Below are 18,505 nucleotides of genomic sequence, written 5' to 3'. Positions count from 1 at the left end.
CATTTAACAGAAAAATCTTACTATTCAGCACAAGAACAGTTCTGTTTCAGACATTTAATTTGGGTTAGTGATGGCAGGGAAAGAAGAATTCCCTACCAAGACATCAGAAGTGACACTCCATGAGTCACAGCTCCAGTCTCTCTTTTCTACAATGGTCTCTAATTTCAAAAAGATTTGTTTTTATTTAAAAATATTTTTATTTAAGGATAAAATAGATGGTTTTTTAAAAAAAATTAAAATCTGAAGTATTTAAGAAGAAATAAAAGGTCAAATGTAATATCTGCAATGCTTTATAATGCATGTACTCCATTTTGTGAATGATGCTATAATTTGATTAAAAAAAAACAGGAACAACCTGGGTTATTTCACATTAATTGCAGATTTTAGACCTAACATTGAAACTGAAAATATAGTGGAATGGGAAAAATATTCCATTTTGGTTTGCAGTTTGATATATTTGTCCTCATGTAACCAAAAATGTTATTTTTATACTGCCTAACTGGCGCACTGCAAACCAAACCAGACGAAAATGTAATTATGGAGCACTTCAACCTCCAAACATACAGACCCCAAATAGCATGTTATCCAAATCTGCAGTCACATTGATAAACCCCATCACATCCTTAGAGGTGTTCTGAGCTACAAAGAATTATTTTGTAAAGGTTAAATTTGTTAATTTTTCTCTAAAGCAGTTTTAAAAGTGATTCAAACAACAGTTCTATTTCTGCCACCTTTGTTATAGTTCCTAGATTAAATAAAGCCCTAGTCAGGATATTGATATAACAAATTTGTTTGAGCAATAAACTATAGAAAATTGAGCTCTGTGCTTAGACTCCAACTACTCCTGTCACTCCAATGGCCATTCAAGTGTAAGCTCCCCTGCCACGTCAAGGAAAAACCTCTTCGGTGAGTCCTACACTAACTAGGGATGCACTAAAATAAAGGTTTGGGGTCGAAACAGAAAGTGAAAATTCAGGATGCCCTCGGCCGAAAACTGAAACCGAAAAATACTTCTCTCTCTCCCCCCCCCTCCCCCAAATGATTTGTGTAGGTTATAGTTATGTAGTGTGTGTATGGAACATAGTGAGGTGTGGGAAAGGGATGTAGTGTGTATGTGTGTAGGTTATATAGTGTGTGTGTGTGTGTGTGTGTGTGTAGGGAACATGGTGGTGGTGCAGTATAGAGTCGTAGTGTGTAGGTTATGTAGTGTGTGTGTAGGGAACACAGTGTGGTGTGGGATAGAGATGTAGTTTGTAGGGAGGGGGTAACAGTGCCTGAGGGAAGGTGTTAGAAATACCTTATTTTTTCCCTGGTGGTCCAGTGTCCTGGCTGCAGACTGTGCTGTATCTCCATGTTCCCTGGTGGTCTGTCTCCCTAGTCTGCAGCTCCGCCCGGTGTGAGCTGCAGACTGTGCTGTATCTCCAGAAGTCAGAGCGTTGCCGTGGTAACCTGCGGCAACGCTCTGATTTGCCAGAGATTGCGAGATACAGCACAGTCTGCAGCTCACACCAGGCAGAGCTGCAGACTGTACTGGCTCTCTCTCCGGGCAGACTGGAGGGGCCTCGCACCAGGCGGCACACAGGGCAAGCCGCTGGGCCCCCTCCCAATGTCGTGTCCTTGGTCATGGACCGAGGACCTGACAAGTCACTCTGCCCAATTTCCAGCAGCCGAAATTTCGGTGCATCCCTAACACTAACAATTCACCTTGCTGCTTTCAGCTAAAAACAATACAACCATCTTATTATCTTACCTTTCCATAGCCTCAAATCTCAAGCCTGTTAATTTCTTTACTCTGTGGCTGCCAGGAAACTGCCTCCGTAGTTCTTGAAGAGAAGACTAAATGAAAAGAAATACTGTGAATAAAATGTGCTTCTATAACATTTACATTTAGGCATAAACTGTAAGAAGATCTTAAATTGTGGTGGAAGTTGCATCTGTTATGCTGTTGGCTATATAGTATAATCAAGTAGGTTAGTTGGGTATATCATGTTGGACATGTTAGTTGGGTATATATATATATATATATATATATATATATATATATATATTTTTTTTTTTTTTTTATTATATTATTTATTTTTGGTATTTTATTTTTTTAAAGTAAAGTTTAAAATTTTTAGATGCATATATTGAATAAAATCTCCTCTTGCTGGTTGCTGCTTGAAGTCAGTAGCTGATCCCTACTTTTATTGGTGGTGAGAGCTGTCAATGCCCCAGTAGCAAATAGTGTTCCCCACTAATGAGCAATATATTCAGCCAGTGTGCAGCAGGGATCTGGCATCTTACCTCTTCCTCCCAGTGCAGTCAGTCAGGACGCACTTTGAGAGTGGGATGCAGTAGGAAAAGGTGTCTTCTGAACCATCTTTACTGACAAGGAGACTCATTTTGTCCATTAGTGTGTCACCATTGAGATTCTCTTAATTTAACATGAAAATAGATCAATACAGAGGTACCTTAGAGGAGCACCAACACATTTCCGTATACGGAAAGGACACGGATACTCTGTGCAGTACATGAGCACAGACTCAAGACTACCATAGAGAAAAAGGGAGAATTATTATCTCTCAGTGAGCCTAGCCTTGTCACAGTTCTAGCTTCTCGTCCAACCAACATGGATTTAAGAAACCAGTTTCTGATATGCTCATAAAACAGAGTTAGAATACAAATTCCATTAAAACTGAAACACCATCTTTGGCTACTACACTTGCCAAATAATTCAATAATGTTAGAAAAAGTTTCCAAATGATTTATGCGAAAATTCCATAGGCTGTAATGGTGACTTCTGTAAATATATCACAACATTAAGCCATTTGAAAAGCTCATTAAATTGAGGCATTTGTCAGGCTGGACTTGACAAAGTACTTGGTTGGTTGAAACAAAGCTTCTCTTGATGTAACCACCAATAAAGCAAGGTGAGTGCGGTTCAGTCTTTTGCATTTATATAAGACATATCCTGTTCCCCGTGTCCTTTATTAGAGATAATGAACATCCTTTAGTTTTCTGAAACAGTGGCACATGAAAATCATTTTTCTTTTTTTTTTTTTTTAAGTCCAAGAGTATCCAGAGACCCATTACAAAACCAGTGTTGTCCCACGGACCGTCTTTCATCCAGCATTATCCCAAGGCCCATAACAAATCACCCATCCAGAGTTATCTTATATATCATTATCCATGAAGAAGTATCTTAAGTCTCATCACCTATAAATTGTTTGATTAGACTGGGTTTAGGTTTTACTTTTCTTCATTCCTTTCTAGGACAGTATTTTATCTGTTAGTAATGATGAACATGCAGGATTATGGTGCATACCAACAATAACAACAACTATTGACAACATAGAAGGCTTACAAGTTGTTTTATGGATCAGTCATTGATTTAATTATAATGGAGTGAAAGCACTATATGAATGTCTAACTTAAAAGTGATTTAAGTGTTTAAAAAGATTCCTTAGTAACAAATGAGAGGTTCTGAATGTAGGCAGTGGTTACACAATAGTAATATATACATTATATATATATATATATATATATATATATATATATATATATACACACACATCACATTTTAATGACTGTACATAATACTGGAACTGCATGGACTACTCCTAAACTCAAGTTGTTTCTGGAAAGGGTTGCAGACATTTCTATTTGAAGTTTTTCTGATTTTTTTTGCCACTTGTGAAGACTGGATAAGTTTTTAAATAAACATATCAGTAACACTCTTGGACACTGAACATAAAAGCATTGCACATGATGAAAAAATTATAAATATGCATGACATAACCACACAAATGTAAACAAAAATTGGTGCAGTATATATCAAGGAATTTGGTTTAGAACAAGCGTGGGACAATGTTGTTATGAGAAACTATGATCTTTAACACTTCCACTAGTAATCAGCGAAACCCACTACACTTGCTTGGTATAAACAGGGCTGGCTTTGCCAATGACACAGCTGGTGAGTTCTACCAGATATTTGCCAAGCTAAACCAGCATGTGTGTTCAAATTCAATCGTATTCCGTTAGAACTGCAGCTAGATGGGAAGTCCATCAATTCTTCCACAAGCTTATGAGCCAAAAAGCACATTAAAAGTGCAAAGAATATTTAATATTTCCTATTGGTTTTTGGGATTGAAGCTCCCATGCCACATACTTTTGGAGAGGCTTAAAGGCCAGCCTCCTGTCCACAGACTATGGACCTGGTCCCAAGAGCCCCAGAAAGAGGCTATTGTCATGGTGGGGCAGGATATGGAGGCCCCAGATGCGTACTGTGCTTCCCAGCCAGACTTGAGGACCTCTGGGAATTGCTTGAACTTGTTTTACACATCGAACAAGACTTACCATGAAGCACTCTGGAGCTGTTCCATGGATCGGGACTGTACCAAGTCCGATCGATCTTTAAGCGGGTATCACTCGGTCCCCTGAACTCCAAATAGAGCTGACCTCCAAATATCGGGGATGCAAGGAAGCATTGGAGGATACTTGAAGCTTGAAAGAACTCCCCTCTGGTCCGGGAACCCCTTTTTGGAGACCGGGTCTAAACCACTGATGCCTGGAACTCCTCACCGAATCGGAGAATAGTCGCAACCCGGTAAAACTTTTACATGCTGTAACTCGAGTGCGGATTCTCCAATCGGGATGCTCTTTGAAGAGCTATGGTACTCTGTGACAAGCTTTCCAGGTTTGTATATTGTGTGGGGATATGGTCCAGGGAAATGGGTTCTGGCAGACATTTTGTATGCGGTGCCTCTTGGACTGTAAGAACACAGCAGGAAGCAGATTGTGTTAACTGGGCTTAATGTAATTAAGTTCCCAAAAAGAGTGGCGATGGGGAGGGACAATTGTACTGTACATTGCTTTGTATGGAGGACACTGTCCCTAAACATTGTTAAGTATAAATAGTTGTGTTCTGTACAATAATGATAATTCTAATCACTGCATTCAGACTCCTGTAATGTGTGGGGGAAATAGCTATAGTCTGCTTTACAGGAGAGAAGGTATAAGAGATATATCCTGAGATATAATCACTGTAGCCTGGTCAGGTGGAAGAGATCCTCATAGACTTCAGTCAAGCTTTGGCAACTCAGTCTGATGTGCTCCGGGGTGTCCTCTGGTAGTAGCGAGGAAGCTCATTCGAAGTACAGGACCTCTGTTACAGTTTTCTCGCAAGAAAAGATTTGTGAAGTTGGTGTGTGAGCAGGCCAGGTCATTTAATTAAAGTGGGACTCTCAGATTTTTGCACATCCCGATGATGAACTATAAATTGTCTGTGGGTTGTCCAATTAACTTATCAGTTTCATTGTGCGTCTTTCTGTCTATATTTACATTGTGTGTCTGGCTATAATATAGCCTTCACGGCACCATGCACGTGTGAATGTAAGCATATGGCGATAGAGTGCCAAAACTAGTACAAGCTGGTACAGAAGTTTTTTGCAAATCCCCAGGCACACACCTGAAGTTTGAGGGACAACTGTGTGACACCATTCTAAAAACAAAGTGCTGCAGAAGTAAGTACATTTTATATATGCCCATGCTGCATGAGTTTAGTGGGGTAAGGGAGTGAGGAATGGTCACTTTTGGAAAAGTGGCAGCTTTGCTCTAAAGGATCACTAAAGGCACCCAGACCCCTTTGTAAGAAATTGATATGCAAAACTGCAATATTGTAAATAACTTTCTGTGTATGTGACTGGTTTCACAACGTAGGGTCATCTATTTGAGAACAGTGTGATAAAGGTCAAATCTTTCAGTTGCATTTCACAGCACCCAGCTAAAACAAAAGATCAGAAGAGTAATAAACATCTAGGTGTAACCATGGAAGTATGTGTTTTCCCAAGTCATCCTGTCTAACCTACTCCGAAACCTAACCTAACTGGTCACTTCTTACAGAGTGTTGTAGTATAACTGGAGGGAAGAGATCAAAGGGGAAGACTTATGTAAAGGCAAAACTCTCTTGAAAAAGGGGGCTGGATTAACTGCTTTTTGGGAGGTGAATGGAATTCTGGGACATGCAGTTAAGGACTACAAGAATTAGTCTTTAAAAGAACAACAGCCAAGGATGTCAGTCTCTCGAGCTCTCTTTGTCTCTTTTGGGGAGGACAGCGCAGCAAAGCAGAGATGCCATGGTGAACGGATAGAGACTGTCCCAGACTACCAAAGATGAAGGTGCAAGGGGAAAATCTTCATTTAAATGTTTAAGTATTGCCTTTTTACTATGTATCTTTTGGTTTTGGACTGGATATGGTTATATTGTGTATTGCATATATCCTGTTCAAATCTGTATCCTAAATCAATATTAACAATACATTTATTTTACACACTTGTATTTGTCTTATTTGTCCCACATTCCATAAAAGAATAACCTTGTAAGAGGGTCATAATTTCTTACACCTTTATCTCAATGAATAGACTGGGTGCAGTACCTCTTTACTTGTAACCTTGCAGTGTCAAACATTGCAGTTTTTTAAAGAAGTTGCAATGTTTCCATTGCAGGATTAAACACTCCTACCAGCTGCCTTCCTGCCCACCACCGATGTGTGTTTACAAACCCTTAAAACACCTCTTCCTCTGCCGAAATCAGTTGATGGCGGTGACCTAATGCCCATGTGGGACAAGTGCCACTCGTACTTGGCCTTCCCCATAGGAAAGAATTAAATAAATGCTTTCCTATGGCACTGGATGTCCTAATGCAAAGCAGGAGGGCATGTAGCGTTGTTTCATAGAGTCAAACACTGTGAAACAGCAGGAAACACCTCTAGTGGTGGTCTGGTAGACAGCTGTTAGAGGAAGTCTTAGTAAAAATTACAGTTTCTCTTCAACTGCAATGTTTTACATTGCAGGGCTAAGCTGCACAAGGGAATGAAGTGATCTGGGTGCCTATAGTGTACCTTTAAATGGTTACTCCAACCAAAAAAAAAAAAAACTGTTTTACAAAAATACTGGTTTTGGTTAGAGGATCTCTTCTAATCCAATATTCCTATAGACTGTAAGCTCATTTGAGCAGGGCCCTCTTCAACCTATCGTTCCTGTAAGTTTTCTTGTAATTGTCCTATTTATAGTTAAATCCCCCCTCTCATAATATTGTAAAGTGCTACTGAATCTATTGGCGCTATATAAACGGCGATAACAATAATAATAATAATAATAATATCCTAATTCCACCTGGTCACAGTTTAATAATAAAAAAAAAAAAAGTTGCTCCAGTGCTAAGACTTCCACTGACGTCAATCCCTTTATCTTGAGATGAGGGAGATAGGAGGATGATAAGCTGAGGGAAGGAAAAATATGCATTTGGCATAAATCAAAACTAACTTACCATTGCCAGGTCATCACGACCACAATCCAGGGCAGCAATCATGACTTGTTCATGTATTATCCAAACTGCACAAAGAAGAATTATAACAAATACATAAATAAATTATGTTAGAGCCATATAATAATTTTAACTGGTGTTCTAAGGAACGCATTTAGATGTAGCAAAACATTATCTGAGCAGAATTTATATTTCTAAATTTTTGCATTAAAGGTATGTGGATGAAAAGGTCTGTTCAAGCAATTTACATCTATTCACTACACTTGTAAAGTCATTAGTGACTATGCAGATTCTAAGAGATTCTATAGGCACCATAAACAATTCATCGGATAGAAGTGGTTATGGAGTCTGAAGTCCCCTATCCAGGCTTATGATTCAGTGTTAAACCAGTTTGGAATGTTGGTGAATCACAACCCAACATTCCAGGTTTTGTCAATAACCCCAAACAAACTACATTTGGCAATACATAAATCCTGAATTGTTCAAATCAGAATTTGACCCCAGTCATTGAGCCATAGTTTAAAAAGGAAACTATTAAACATCTGCCTGGCTCTTAAGTAGCCGCTATCCTGCGACTTTGGTGAATCAGATACGAAAACTATGCATTTATTTATTTAATTTCTGCTTACGGTGTATCTCATGACAAAGTGATATATCTGCCTAGGCAAAGCAAGAGCTTTTTAAAATTCTTGGGAGTGCGGCAAAAACACAGACAAGTATGCAATGCTGCTGGGGGTAAGAAAAATACTGTAATTTAATAAAGCACTGGAAAAGAATAAAGGGACAATGCAAGTTTACAAAAAGGAAATCAATGTGGAGCTCAAGGAGATCTGCTGTCTTATGGCTAGCATGGAAATATGCAGACTAGGCAAGGGAAAAGGCCTTATCACTCATTCCCATCTCCAAATGAATTCAAACAGCACTACAACAATATTTAACAATTTATATTGAAAACCATGAAAGGAGAATGGGGGATAAAACAAGTATAGCCACAAAATACAAGAAATGCTTTGTAAAACCACCTTGTGAAATAAAAGGCCATGGTAAGACACCATCATTCTCCAAATATGTACTGTGCTAAGGATACATCTCAACTTCTCTTATTTTAACCTTTGCTCCAAAATATAAAGAACACACAGGCATGTATCAAATTTAAAGGGACACTCTGTGTGACAGTGCCATAAGCTCAGTGCAGAGTCTGTGGTTGCCATCCAAAGTTTTTCGCCAAGACATTGATTGGCATGATTAAGAAATGGACTCTCGTGTATTCAAAACGGATCCCTCCTCTGCAGCATCCATAATGTGACGAGGCAGATGAGCCAAAAGCTCTCAACCTATGACTAATGACACGTTGGAGGAAATTGGCAGCAATAATATATTGTTATATATTAAAGGAACACTCCAAGCACTATAACCACAACAGTCTGCTATAGTGTTTATGGTGTCAGGAGTGCCCTGGCACCCTCCCAGAGTAAGTACTCAAACGGCTTAAAGTTACCAGGTGTCAGCCAAGGTCTTGCAAGGAACTTCTGTTAGCTCTACTGAGCTAAGTTCAGCCGTGCAAAGTCACCTCATTGGCTGCAAGTGTCAGAGGAATGCGGTCAATCATTAATTTTTTTTAATATTAATTTTTTTTACATTTAGTTTTAGTCCCCCCTGCGTCTTACCTGGCCAGGAAAGGGGAATATGGCATTCCCTGGGGGGCCCGCGGCAATCCTGGGGGGCCCAGCACACTTGCTTCTCTTCCCAGCAGCTCCCCTGTCTAACTTTCACGGCCTGTGTGCCGCGCGGAGCTTTGCCATGGTAGCCTGTGGCAGCGCTTTGACGGCTGCGGGACTCGCGAGAGTTAGACGGGGGAGCTGCTTGGAAGAGAAGTAAGAGTGTGTTGGGCCCCCCCAGGACCCTGATGGCGGCCCTGGTCTGCATTATCAGCAATATCGGTATCTTTATTAGCAGATACCGATATTGCTGAAATACAGAATATCGGCCGATAATAACGGCCAGACCAATAATCAGTCAATCCATAATTAATTAATTAAAAAATATCAAAATGTAAAACATGATCATTCTTATTTCAGGTTTCATAGTTGGTTAATAATTCATGTAACTCGAGCTGGACCTCTGAATGAAGATCACAGGGACAATCAAGATAAAAGCATTAAAGGGATATTCCAGGCACCGAGATCACTTCTGCCCATTGGAGTGGTCTGGGTGCCAACTCCCACTACCCTTAACCCTGCAACTGTAATTATTGCAGTTTTCATAAACTGCAATAATTACCTTGCAGGGTTAACTCAACCTCTAGTGGATGCCTAACAGACAGCCACTAGAGGGACTTCCGTGTTCTTCGAACATGAAAAGTGTGTTATACGATGCTGGACATCCTCACGCTATGTGAGGACCTCCAGCATCGCCAAAATCATTCAGCCATTGCCGCGCATGCGCATTAGGTCTCCCCCGCCGAGGGATAATTTAGGACACGGATTTCCCCTTGAAGAGATGTCTAATCAGCAAAACGCATGTCGGTGCTCCGCACCATTTGATAGAAAATTACCTGATGACCAGCTTAGTAGTGGTAGCCCTTTGATATATATTTTTTTTCTTTTTTTTTGTGCAAGAATAATACAAGACAGCAATTTGCCTTGTTGTGCAGCATTGATCATAGTAAGCAAGTTACGAGAAAAAAAATAAAAAAATAAAAATCTGTGTAGCATATACTTTTTAATACAGCTAGTTAGCTTCGCATCACTGAGTTTACAAGCTCAGGTGCCCTCAAAGTCACAGTGTTTAGGTGACATACCCTAGTACTTGAAATCATTCTATTAATTAGAGTTTAATTACTTTGAAGGGTTTTTTTGTTTTTGTTTTTGTTTTGTTTTTTTTACAAACACCTTCTAAGGGAAAATCTTGTTTATTCTCGGCTACTAAACCTTCTCTGTTACTTTTTTTTGCCATTTTGCTACTTAGCTATTAGTAATTAGATGCATTATGGTACTTCACTAGTACAAACATTCAATTAGTTTAGTGATCTCTAATCTAGCTGATACTATTAGTATATAATGTTAGTTTAGATTTTTTTTGTTTTTTGTTTTTTTGTGTCCAACCTGACTTTCTGGTTTGAAAACTTTAACTTTTTGGGGGGTGACTATTTTGTGCCAAACCTGTCTGGTTGGTTTATGCTACTTTTTAGGGGGTCTCCCCCTTTTTTCCCTGTGCTCTTTTATTGTTTGCTAGCTGTCGGTGAATGTATATAACTGAAGAGTTCTGTCATATATTAACGGTAGGGATAGGTTTTTCTCATTGATTTATATATGTATTTAATAAAAAATAATTATACAAAAAACAAAACAAAACCCAAAACGATATTTCCTTTCAAAACTTGATGAAAGGATTGTTATATTAAAAATTGTTTTAAGGTGACACTTGTCCATTAAATGATGTCATAGAAGGAATTATTTTTCCTACAAAATGCTAGCACGACATATTTACATGACAGGTGCACTTTAACCACAAATCTCAGAAGGAAACAAAACATTTTGCGTCCACCAAGAAGTATTCCATACACATAAATCTGAATGTGCAGCTAGGTCCCCGAACTACAAGCACAGCAAACCTTTTTTTTTTTTATTTTACCATTAGTTGAGAATTAAGAAAAGCACTAAAGCTGCCAAAGCTCACAGCTTTGTAAGATAAATGAGCATTTACTATTGGAGCTCTGTTTAATATTGTTTAAAGGTACCAAACGATAGTCCCCTGCCAAAAAAAGGATCAAATTTCCTATGTTAGGTGACCGTTTCCTGGAATATGTTTTTGTTGGAACAGCCTCTGCTCACAGGAGACCTAATTATCAGCAGAATGAGATCCTGATGAGAACAGGCAAGGGGTACCCTAAGCAAGAGGAGATGTAATACATCAGGAGGGCTTAATGTGCTGTGAGCCGCCTGCTTAGAGGACCCACCGAGAGATGACAGTGTGCTGAGCCAATACAAAGTTGACTTCCCTGCCAAACAGAGATTTTGCAGATCTATAACAGCAAACAAGTCACAAGAATGCTCACCAGGCATGCTCAAAATATTCAGAACATATTTGGTAGGACTGTTTTTCAATAAATACACAAAAGGTACGTGGGTAATACACATCCTGTTTTAAAAATTCTAGGAAAATAAAAACATATCTTGGCATATTGTATTCTACATAATGTAAACACATTTAGGCAGCACTTTACAACGTTCACATCCCCCATATCTACAGCCAGTGAGTTCAAATGTTAAAGATGGAATCTACCTTTGATTTCTGTTGGTTTACCCAAATCTAAAACTAGTTTATCTAAATCTCGTCTGTAACAAGAAACAGGGGGAAGAAACATCTACAAATAATTATAAAATAAATACAAATTGCACAAGAAAATTATGCATACGTATTAATCCTCACCTCTCCCACCACCCTCCTGAAGGGATGGCCGGTTTTAGATTAAATTGACAATGCTCAGAATGCAAGTGGGATATCAAACTAAACAAGACAGCATGTACTGATATAAGCCAGTGCATTTCAGCCTGGCAGCACAATTTATACTGGAAGAAAACAATCTAGATCGGCTACCTACCACCTGACTTCTAGAAAAAAGGCCACATTTTCTGAAAATTAGTTTTACATTAACATTCCCATTAAATAAACATTTATTTATATTTTAATTGGAGTGCTCCTAAACTGTTGACTTTACTGCTTCTCCCCTCCATCCATTTAGTCTTTAGAAGCCAATAGAAGTTGAAGTTATCTTCCCCCACTTCTAATACAGCTGAAGCTCCGATCCTCCTTCTGAGCGGTCATCATTATTGAGGAGTTGTGTTAAATCCCCTGCTTGTCACAGAGAGGCATTTGGACATATCACATCAACCCACCAACCAAGATTTCACTAGGAGTACCGCTCACTTCCACTTTGAACTACAGAGCAAAGCTAGTGAAGTAGGAAACTCACCTGGTTGTCTGCTTGACAGCTGGGATTCGTTATTAAATGAATTAATAAAAGTACAGATTTCTGTTGAAAATATCACTTTTACACAATAGGTCAGAGGGGATATGCAGTTAACCCTTTAAGAATGTCATCAAGTTGAAGTAATTTATAAAACAAGAGTGTCCTTTTAAAGCTGTAAAAGGATATAATACATAAATATGTGATCAGTAAAGATTTATGGAATACGTACTATCATCTCCAAGTTTTGACGCATGCTCACTTAACAGCTCTTCACCAACTTCCAGTATCTGCTCGCTGTTTCGATAATTTTCTTCTCGCCACGTTTTCATTTTATCACGCATTTCTAAAAAAGTTAACGTAAAATACAGCTTATTGGCATCCTAAAATAAATTACGCAAAAGAAAGTGTAAAATGTTTGATCAAAACCAGAAAAAAAAAAAAAAAATGGCATTGAGCCCCGCTTAACCCATCGTAAATCATCTATAATATTTACAAAGTAGATACAGGTTATACAACCATGTTCCACAGTTGACATTACATAAGCACAATAGGACAAGCATTTCAATTTCTTTTTAAGTATAAAGAAATATGCAGTTGTGTACACATTTTAAAATATACTTTAATTTGGAGAAGTGTTTGATATGCTATATAAACAGTCACTTTTGCTCTATACCAGTGGTTGGCAATCTTTTAGTAGTACTGTGCCAAAACAAGATCTTGAAGTCTCTTGGTGTGTTGGTCCTATTTTGTTATTTATGGATGCTGCAGTTGCTTTGTGGGCTGTTATATTGTATATGTTCCTGAGTAGTTGATTGTATTGTGTATGATACTTTTGAATGTGGGTTGTGTAAGGGGGCTGCTTGTGGAATTGTGTGTATGGATGTCATGTCACATTGTGTTTTTGGTGGTGGTATGTATGGGGCTGCTTGTGAGGTTGTGTGCGTGCATGTGGATTGTCAGTGGTGTTGTGTTTATGGGGATTGTGTGGGCTGTTTATATTAATTGTATCAGGAAGATGCATCTATACATCCAGAGGCATAACTAGAAACCACAGGGCCCCATTGCGAAAACTGCCCTGGGTTAAGTCTAGCCCTCCTCCCCCCCCCCCCCCCACCCCTGTCATACGTCTACCCTCCCCCTCCCATACTTTTCCCCCCCACACATGCAGGCAAACGGATACACAGACAGACACAACACATATACACAGACACTCACATACAGGCACACAAACACACAGACACACACATACATACAAATACACACAGACAGACATACATTCACACACACATACAGAGAAAAATTCATACAGACACACATACACAAAATGTTTTAGTCACCCTCCTGTTTTCTACCTTTTAGGTGCAGGGGGGTGACTTTCTTGGTCCAGTGGTGGCTTAGCCTGATGGGAGTCAGAGTTCCCACTCTGACTCCCTTCTCTTCCTCCAGGTGTAAGATGTGAGAAGTGACCGGGGCACCCTGGAAATTAATTTCCATTGGATGGCCCTAAGAGTATGGACCACCCGATGGGCCCATTAACGTAGAGCCCCGGCGCTTCTATCGTGCAGGCCGGGGCCACAACACATGTCAGCGGGCAACACGGTCGCAGGGCGACTGGGCCCCCTGGAGTGGCAGGCCCGGTCGCAGCTGCGACCCCTGCAGTTCCGCCACTGTATACATCTCATACAGTAGCTCTGTGTATATCTAGCAGTGTTGGTGGCATCCTTGGAATTCAGTGGGGACCTGGCTGACCACGTACAGGTGAACGGCAGCAGCTGTGATAGCTGCAGTGGGCTGCTCTACTCCTGCTGTGCTCTATTCATGTTCACATGTGTTGGTGTGATCTCAGATCACTTCCTCTAAGTGCTGCAATGCGTAAACTGAGGATTGTCCCTCACCACCTGCAATCACTGCTTGACCCGCTCATGAGTCTGTTTCTGGCAGCCTTGAGTGCAATGCATGGCACACATGCAATAGGTTGTTAACCCCAGCTCTAGATAGATATGAAATCTCAAAGTCTTGGCATAATGAAGCTGTATTCAAGTATGGAATTAATCATACATTTATTGATTATAATTTCCACAAAAATAGCAATACAGCACTCAAAATAACTTAATGCAGGGCTTGACAAATTTGCTTTGAATCTAGGAGCCAGCTAAAAAAAAGTTAGAAGCCTGATTTTTTTTTAACTTACAAAGCTTTATATTTGACAAAAATACAATTCTTAAAGGAACACTAGAGTCACCAGGACCACTACAGCTAAATGTAGTGGTTCTGGTGTCTATGGCCTGTCCCTGCAGACCTTTTCAAGGTCAACACTACCTTTTCACTTAGATGGTCAATAGAGGTGCATCCTGTGTCAGTGCTGCACAGTGTGCAGCACCTACATTCAGCGTCTCCACACTCTGTATGGAGGCGCTGAACGCTCCCCATAGAAATGCATTCATTTAATGCATCTCTATGAAGAGATGTTGATTGGTGCAGCATTTTGCAGCAAATCCTATGGCAAAACATTGGATTGGCTGAGATCATCAAACTTGATAATCTCAGCCATAGAGGCAGGGCCAGTCGAGGGGAGACCAGCACAGAGTAGGATAAAAAAAAAGGTGAATAAAAACACCATTCCCTTGCGAATGGAAGGGGTCTGGCCACCTAAACACGCATACCATGACAGACACACACGCCATGCCAGACATACACTTACACACTATTGCTTGTTATAATACATGTAGGGTCCAGTGGGCGACAGGCTGGGGTAATCGTGCAGGCGAGCAACATGCTGTAGGTTTATGGAGGCGGGCGGCATGCTGGGGGATCATGCATGCGAGCAGCAAGTTGGGGGATTTTGTAGGAAGGCGGCTTGCTGGCTGGTCGTGGAGGCGGGCAACAAGCTGCACATATTGTTGCTGGCGGCGAGGGAGCTGTGATGTCCTTGCTCTGTTCCCCCGCGTGCCACTCAGGGAGACCAGGCGCGCAGGGGAACCACCGCCCTCCTCCTATTCACACAGCTAGCCGCCCGCCTACACAATCCCCCAACTTGCCGCTGGCCGTCTGCCTTGGAGTTAAGAGGCTCGCATATCCCTGGGATTTATCGAGCCCTGACTTAATGGAATAAAAAGAAGCAATATCTGGAGACAGAGTATCCTTGTAGTGCAGATAATTACAATAGTGTGAACATGGCATGCTACCATAAAAAACAGCAGTGATAGGAGTTGTGACCAACACATCTTGGCTCTGGGCATTGAAAAGGGTGGGGACAAAAACAAAAAACAACTAAATAAAAACTGTGAACTGAATGCATTTTATGTCACTACTGAACGCTTTCTGATATCTTTGTTGATGCCCAGAGCAGACGTCTGTTAGTCACAACTCCGATCACTGCTGCTTATTATGGTAGGCATCTCATGTTTGCAATATTGTAACTACTAAGTTCTTTTGAGGGGTACTGCTATTTTTGCAAGAATTTTCAGAATTGGAGGAATATTGCTACCGTAACCAATAATATTTACTGCCATGTTGGAGTGAGTATTTTGTTTTCTGCTGCTTTTGAGACATTTTGTATACTAATTCTAATTCGTTTTTATCAACAAATTACATTTGTATTTTCACTTATTTGAGGTAGTGGCACATACCTCTGCATTGCTTTATTTCATACATGTATTTATTAAACAAACCTATAAACCAAATAAGTGATCTTCCCTCAAATATGCAGTCATTAAACGCATGTGAAGTGGACATGTAAAGAGAGCAATTACATTACGGTAATTATATTTTGGGACTGCCTATGTAGTGAAAATGTGAATTGTGGGTTGGGGGGGCGGGGATATATGAATTCTTATCTTACAATAGTTGCAAGTCTAGTATTTGGGGCTATGGCAAGACTTCCTGTTCTTTCCCAGCACAGACTTTATGTGGCTGTCCAATCAGACAGCGGTATTACAGCTCAATAAAAAGGCACCTCTGAGCTAATCAAACAGGAAGTAAGAGCACTGGTTGCGTGACTGACAGCTAGAGATGTTTAACAAGGGTCATTTATAAAAAGTGCTGATTTCTATTAAAATCCAAACTTTTAGAAAATTAAGAGAAAAAGAAAAGGATACATTATTTTCACATAAAGGACTCCAGCAACCTGAAGTGCTTTATGAGCTTAAAGTTTTCTTTTATACAGTACATATAAGAAAGACAGAAAAAAAAAAAATAAATAAAAAAAAAAAACACATCTAAATCTTAAAATACCAAACTGAATAGGCCTCTTTGCTTAATCTTACCATCACCAGGTCTTCTCTATTCCTTGTCTTATCACTGAACGCAAAAAATGACCCTCCTTAATGATCAGATTTCATGAAAATCGTCCTACCTTCCAAACAAACAAACAAACAAACAAACAAACATTCTCCTGTGCGCAGTTATATACACATTATTATAGAACACACTTTTCTTTGCCCAAGACAAAATTTGCGGACACCAACTGCAGTTTTAGACAATGAAGACAATTATTCTCCCGTACAAAACACATGCAATATCTTTTTTTTTTTTTATTCCAGGATTACAGATCATTATGAAAGTGACAAGCACTATTGACCCCTTAAAGGTCGCACGTTACAGGTTTCGGGATATTTTTGTACGAACCCTGAACATAACAAGCTAGGTAGAAGTTGCCTCCACCACTACCCCGGGAAAACCCCTTTATCTCCCTTATCCTCTTTCTCCCCCCTCCTTTCTCCTATTTTTCTTTCTCTCTACTTCACTACGCATTAATACAAGTTGGATGAGGTGACATTCTAGTTAAAGATACATACGGCACATCCTATGTATGAAAAGGTAGCTCATAGAGCGGAGGACCCATGAGATCCCTCTCCATTCTACAACTTTGTTTTGTACCACTTGATCCCCTGTAAATGCATATGTATATGTCTGCCTATTTCATTTGACAAAATGCCAAAGACGGGGATTGTCTGTCCAGCATCACTTTAAGGCAGCTTGTAAAAGTACCTGACTTTTATAATGTGGTCACCTCTTCCAACAATAAAGTAACGATAGTTGAGTATATATTTTTTTTCCACATTTAGGAAATATAACTCTCAAATGGATTCCATTTAGTATGAATGTATGCTACCCTCAATACCTCTGCTCTCACTTACATGGTAATAATACTTCTCAACATTAGCCCTGCTTTCACTTAATCCAATCCAACTTGCCAACAACTCACTGTGTAAGAATAATGCAAGAAGATGCACATTTCACACTCTCCCATGTCAACACAACAGCACCAATGTCCAGCATCTCTCCTCTCGCATAGGGACAATATTGCCCCTTCCTCCTAAGAAGAAATATACGGTAAGTAGAATGCTGCCAACCAGTGTCCTTTCTTTGACTATGGATTACTTAAGAAACTATAGTGCTAGGAATACAAAGTTGTATTCCTAGAACTATTGAACCCTATAGTACTCGCCTCCCTTGCGCCGCGCGCCACTAGCCTCCATCCCCGCCCCCGCATTTTATAATGGTTAAAAACCATTTTGTCACCTACCCTATTCCAGCGCTGATGTCCCTCGGCGCTAGGTCAGACTCCACCTCCACCATCAGCCAGAGGCGGGGAGACTCAATACACATGCATGGTGTGTGGCGATCGCATTAGGACTACCCATAGGAATGCCTTGAATCAATGATTTCTTACGGTTTAGCCGACACTGGATGTCCTCATTTAAAGCGTGAGGATATCAAGCGTCATTTAGGGGACCAAAAGTCCACTAAGGACCCGGAAGCACCTCTAGTGGCTGTCCGTTAGAGGTAAAGTTAACCCTGCAATGTAATTATTGCAGTTTATCAATAACAGGGTTAAGGGGATTGGGACATTGCACCCTCACCAGTTAAATTAGATCAAGATGTCTGGATGCCTAGGAGTGTCCCTTTAAAAACAAAACAGCTGAATTAGAAAAATTCTCTAGGTCAATTATGTTTTCAGGTTGGCTACTAGGCCATAAATTCATTATCTGTCTAAGTCATCACCGCTAAGCATTATAATGTCCCAATTAACAAATGATGAATCTCTACTGCTGTATTTCAAATATCGTCTTATACCACTACAACCAATCGTTGAACCTGGCCCTACTTCCACTACAGAAATGCGGTTTAAATGGTCCATTTCTCAAGCTTGATACTGAAATACCTGTACTAATGCCCTCGGCATCTCTCACATAGATTGTCTTTATCGGGGATGTCCATGTCAT

The 18,505-nt window shown here is 40.0% G+C and overlaps 1 protein-coding gene across 1 annotated transcript in view; it reads right to left on the bottom strand.

The window, feature by feature from the left end:
- EMC2 (ER membrane protein complex subunit 2) overlaps positions 1-18,505 on the bottom strand; it is a 362,465-nt gene that overhangs the window by 24,858 nt on the left and 319,102 nt on the right. The window contains exons 4-6 of the mRNA XM_063451180.1: positions 12,508-12,621; positions 7,310-7,374; positions 1,751-1,836 (exon numbers count right to left, since the gene is read on the bottom strand). Coding sequence (XP_063307250.1) covers positions 1,751-1,836; positions 7,310-7,374; positions 12,508-12,621 — 265 coding nt within the window. The remainder of the gene's footprint in view (positions 1-1,750; positions 1,837-7,309; positions 7,375-12,507; positions 12,622-18,505) is intronic.

This window comes from Pelobates fuscus, chromosome 4 (genome assembly GCF_036172605.1).
Source record: "Pelobates fuscus isolate aPelFus1 chromosome 4, aPelFus1.pri, whole genome shotgun sequence".
Classification (NCBI taxonomy): Eukaryota; Metazoa; Chordata; class Amphibia; order Anura; family Pelobatidae; genus Pelobates; species Pelobates fuscus.
This window is presented reverse-complemented; position numbering and strand designations above follow the sequence as displayed.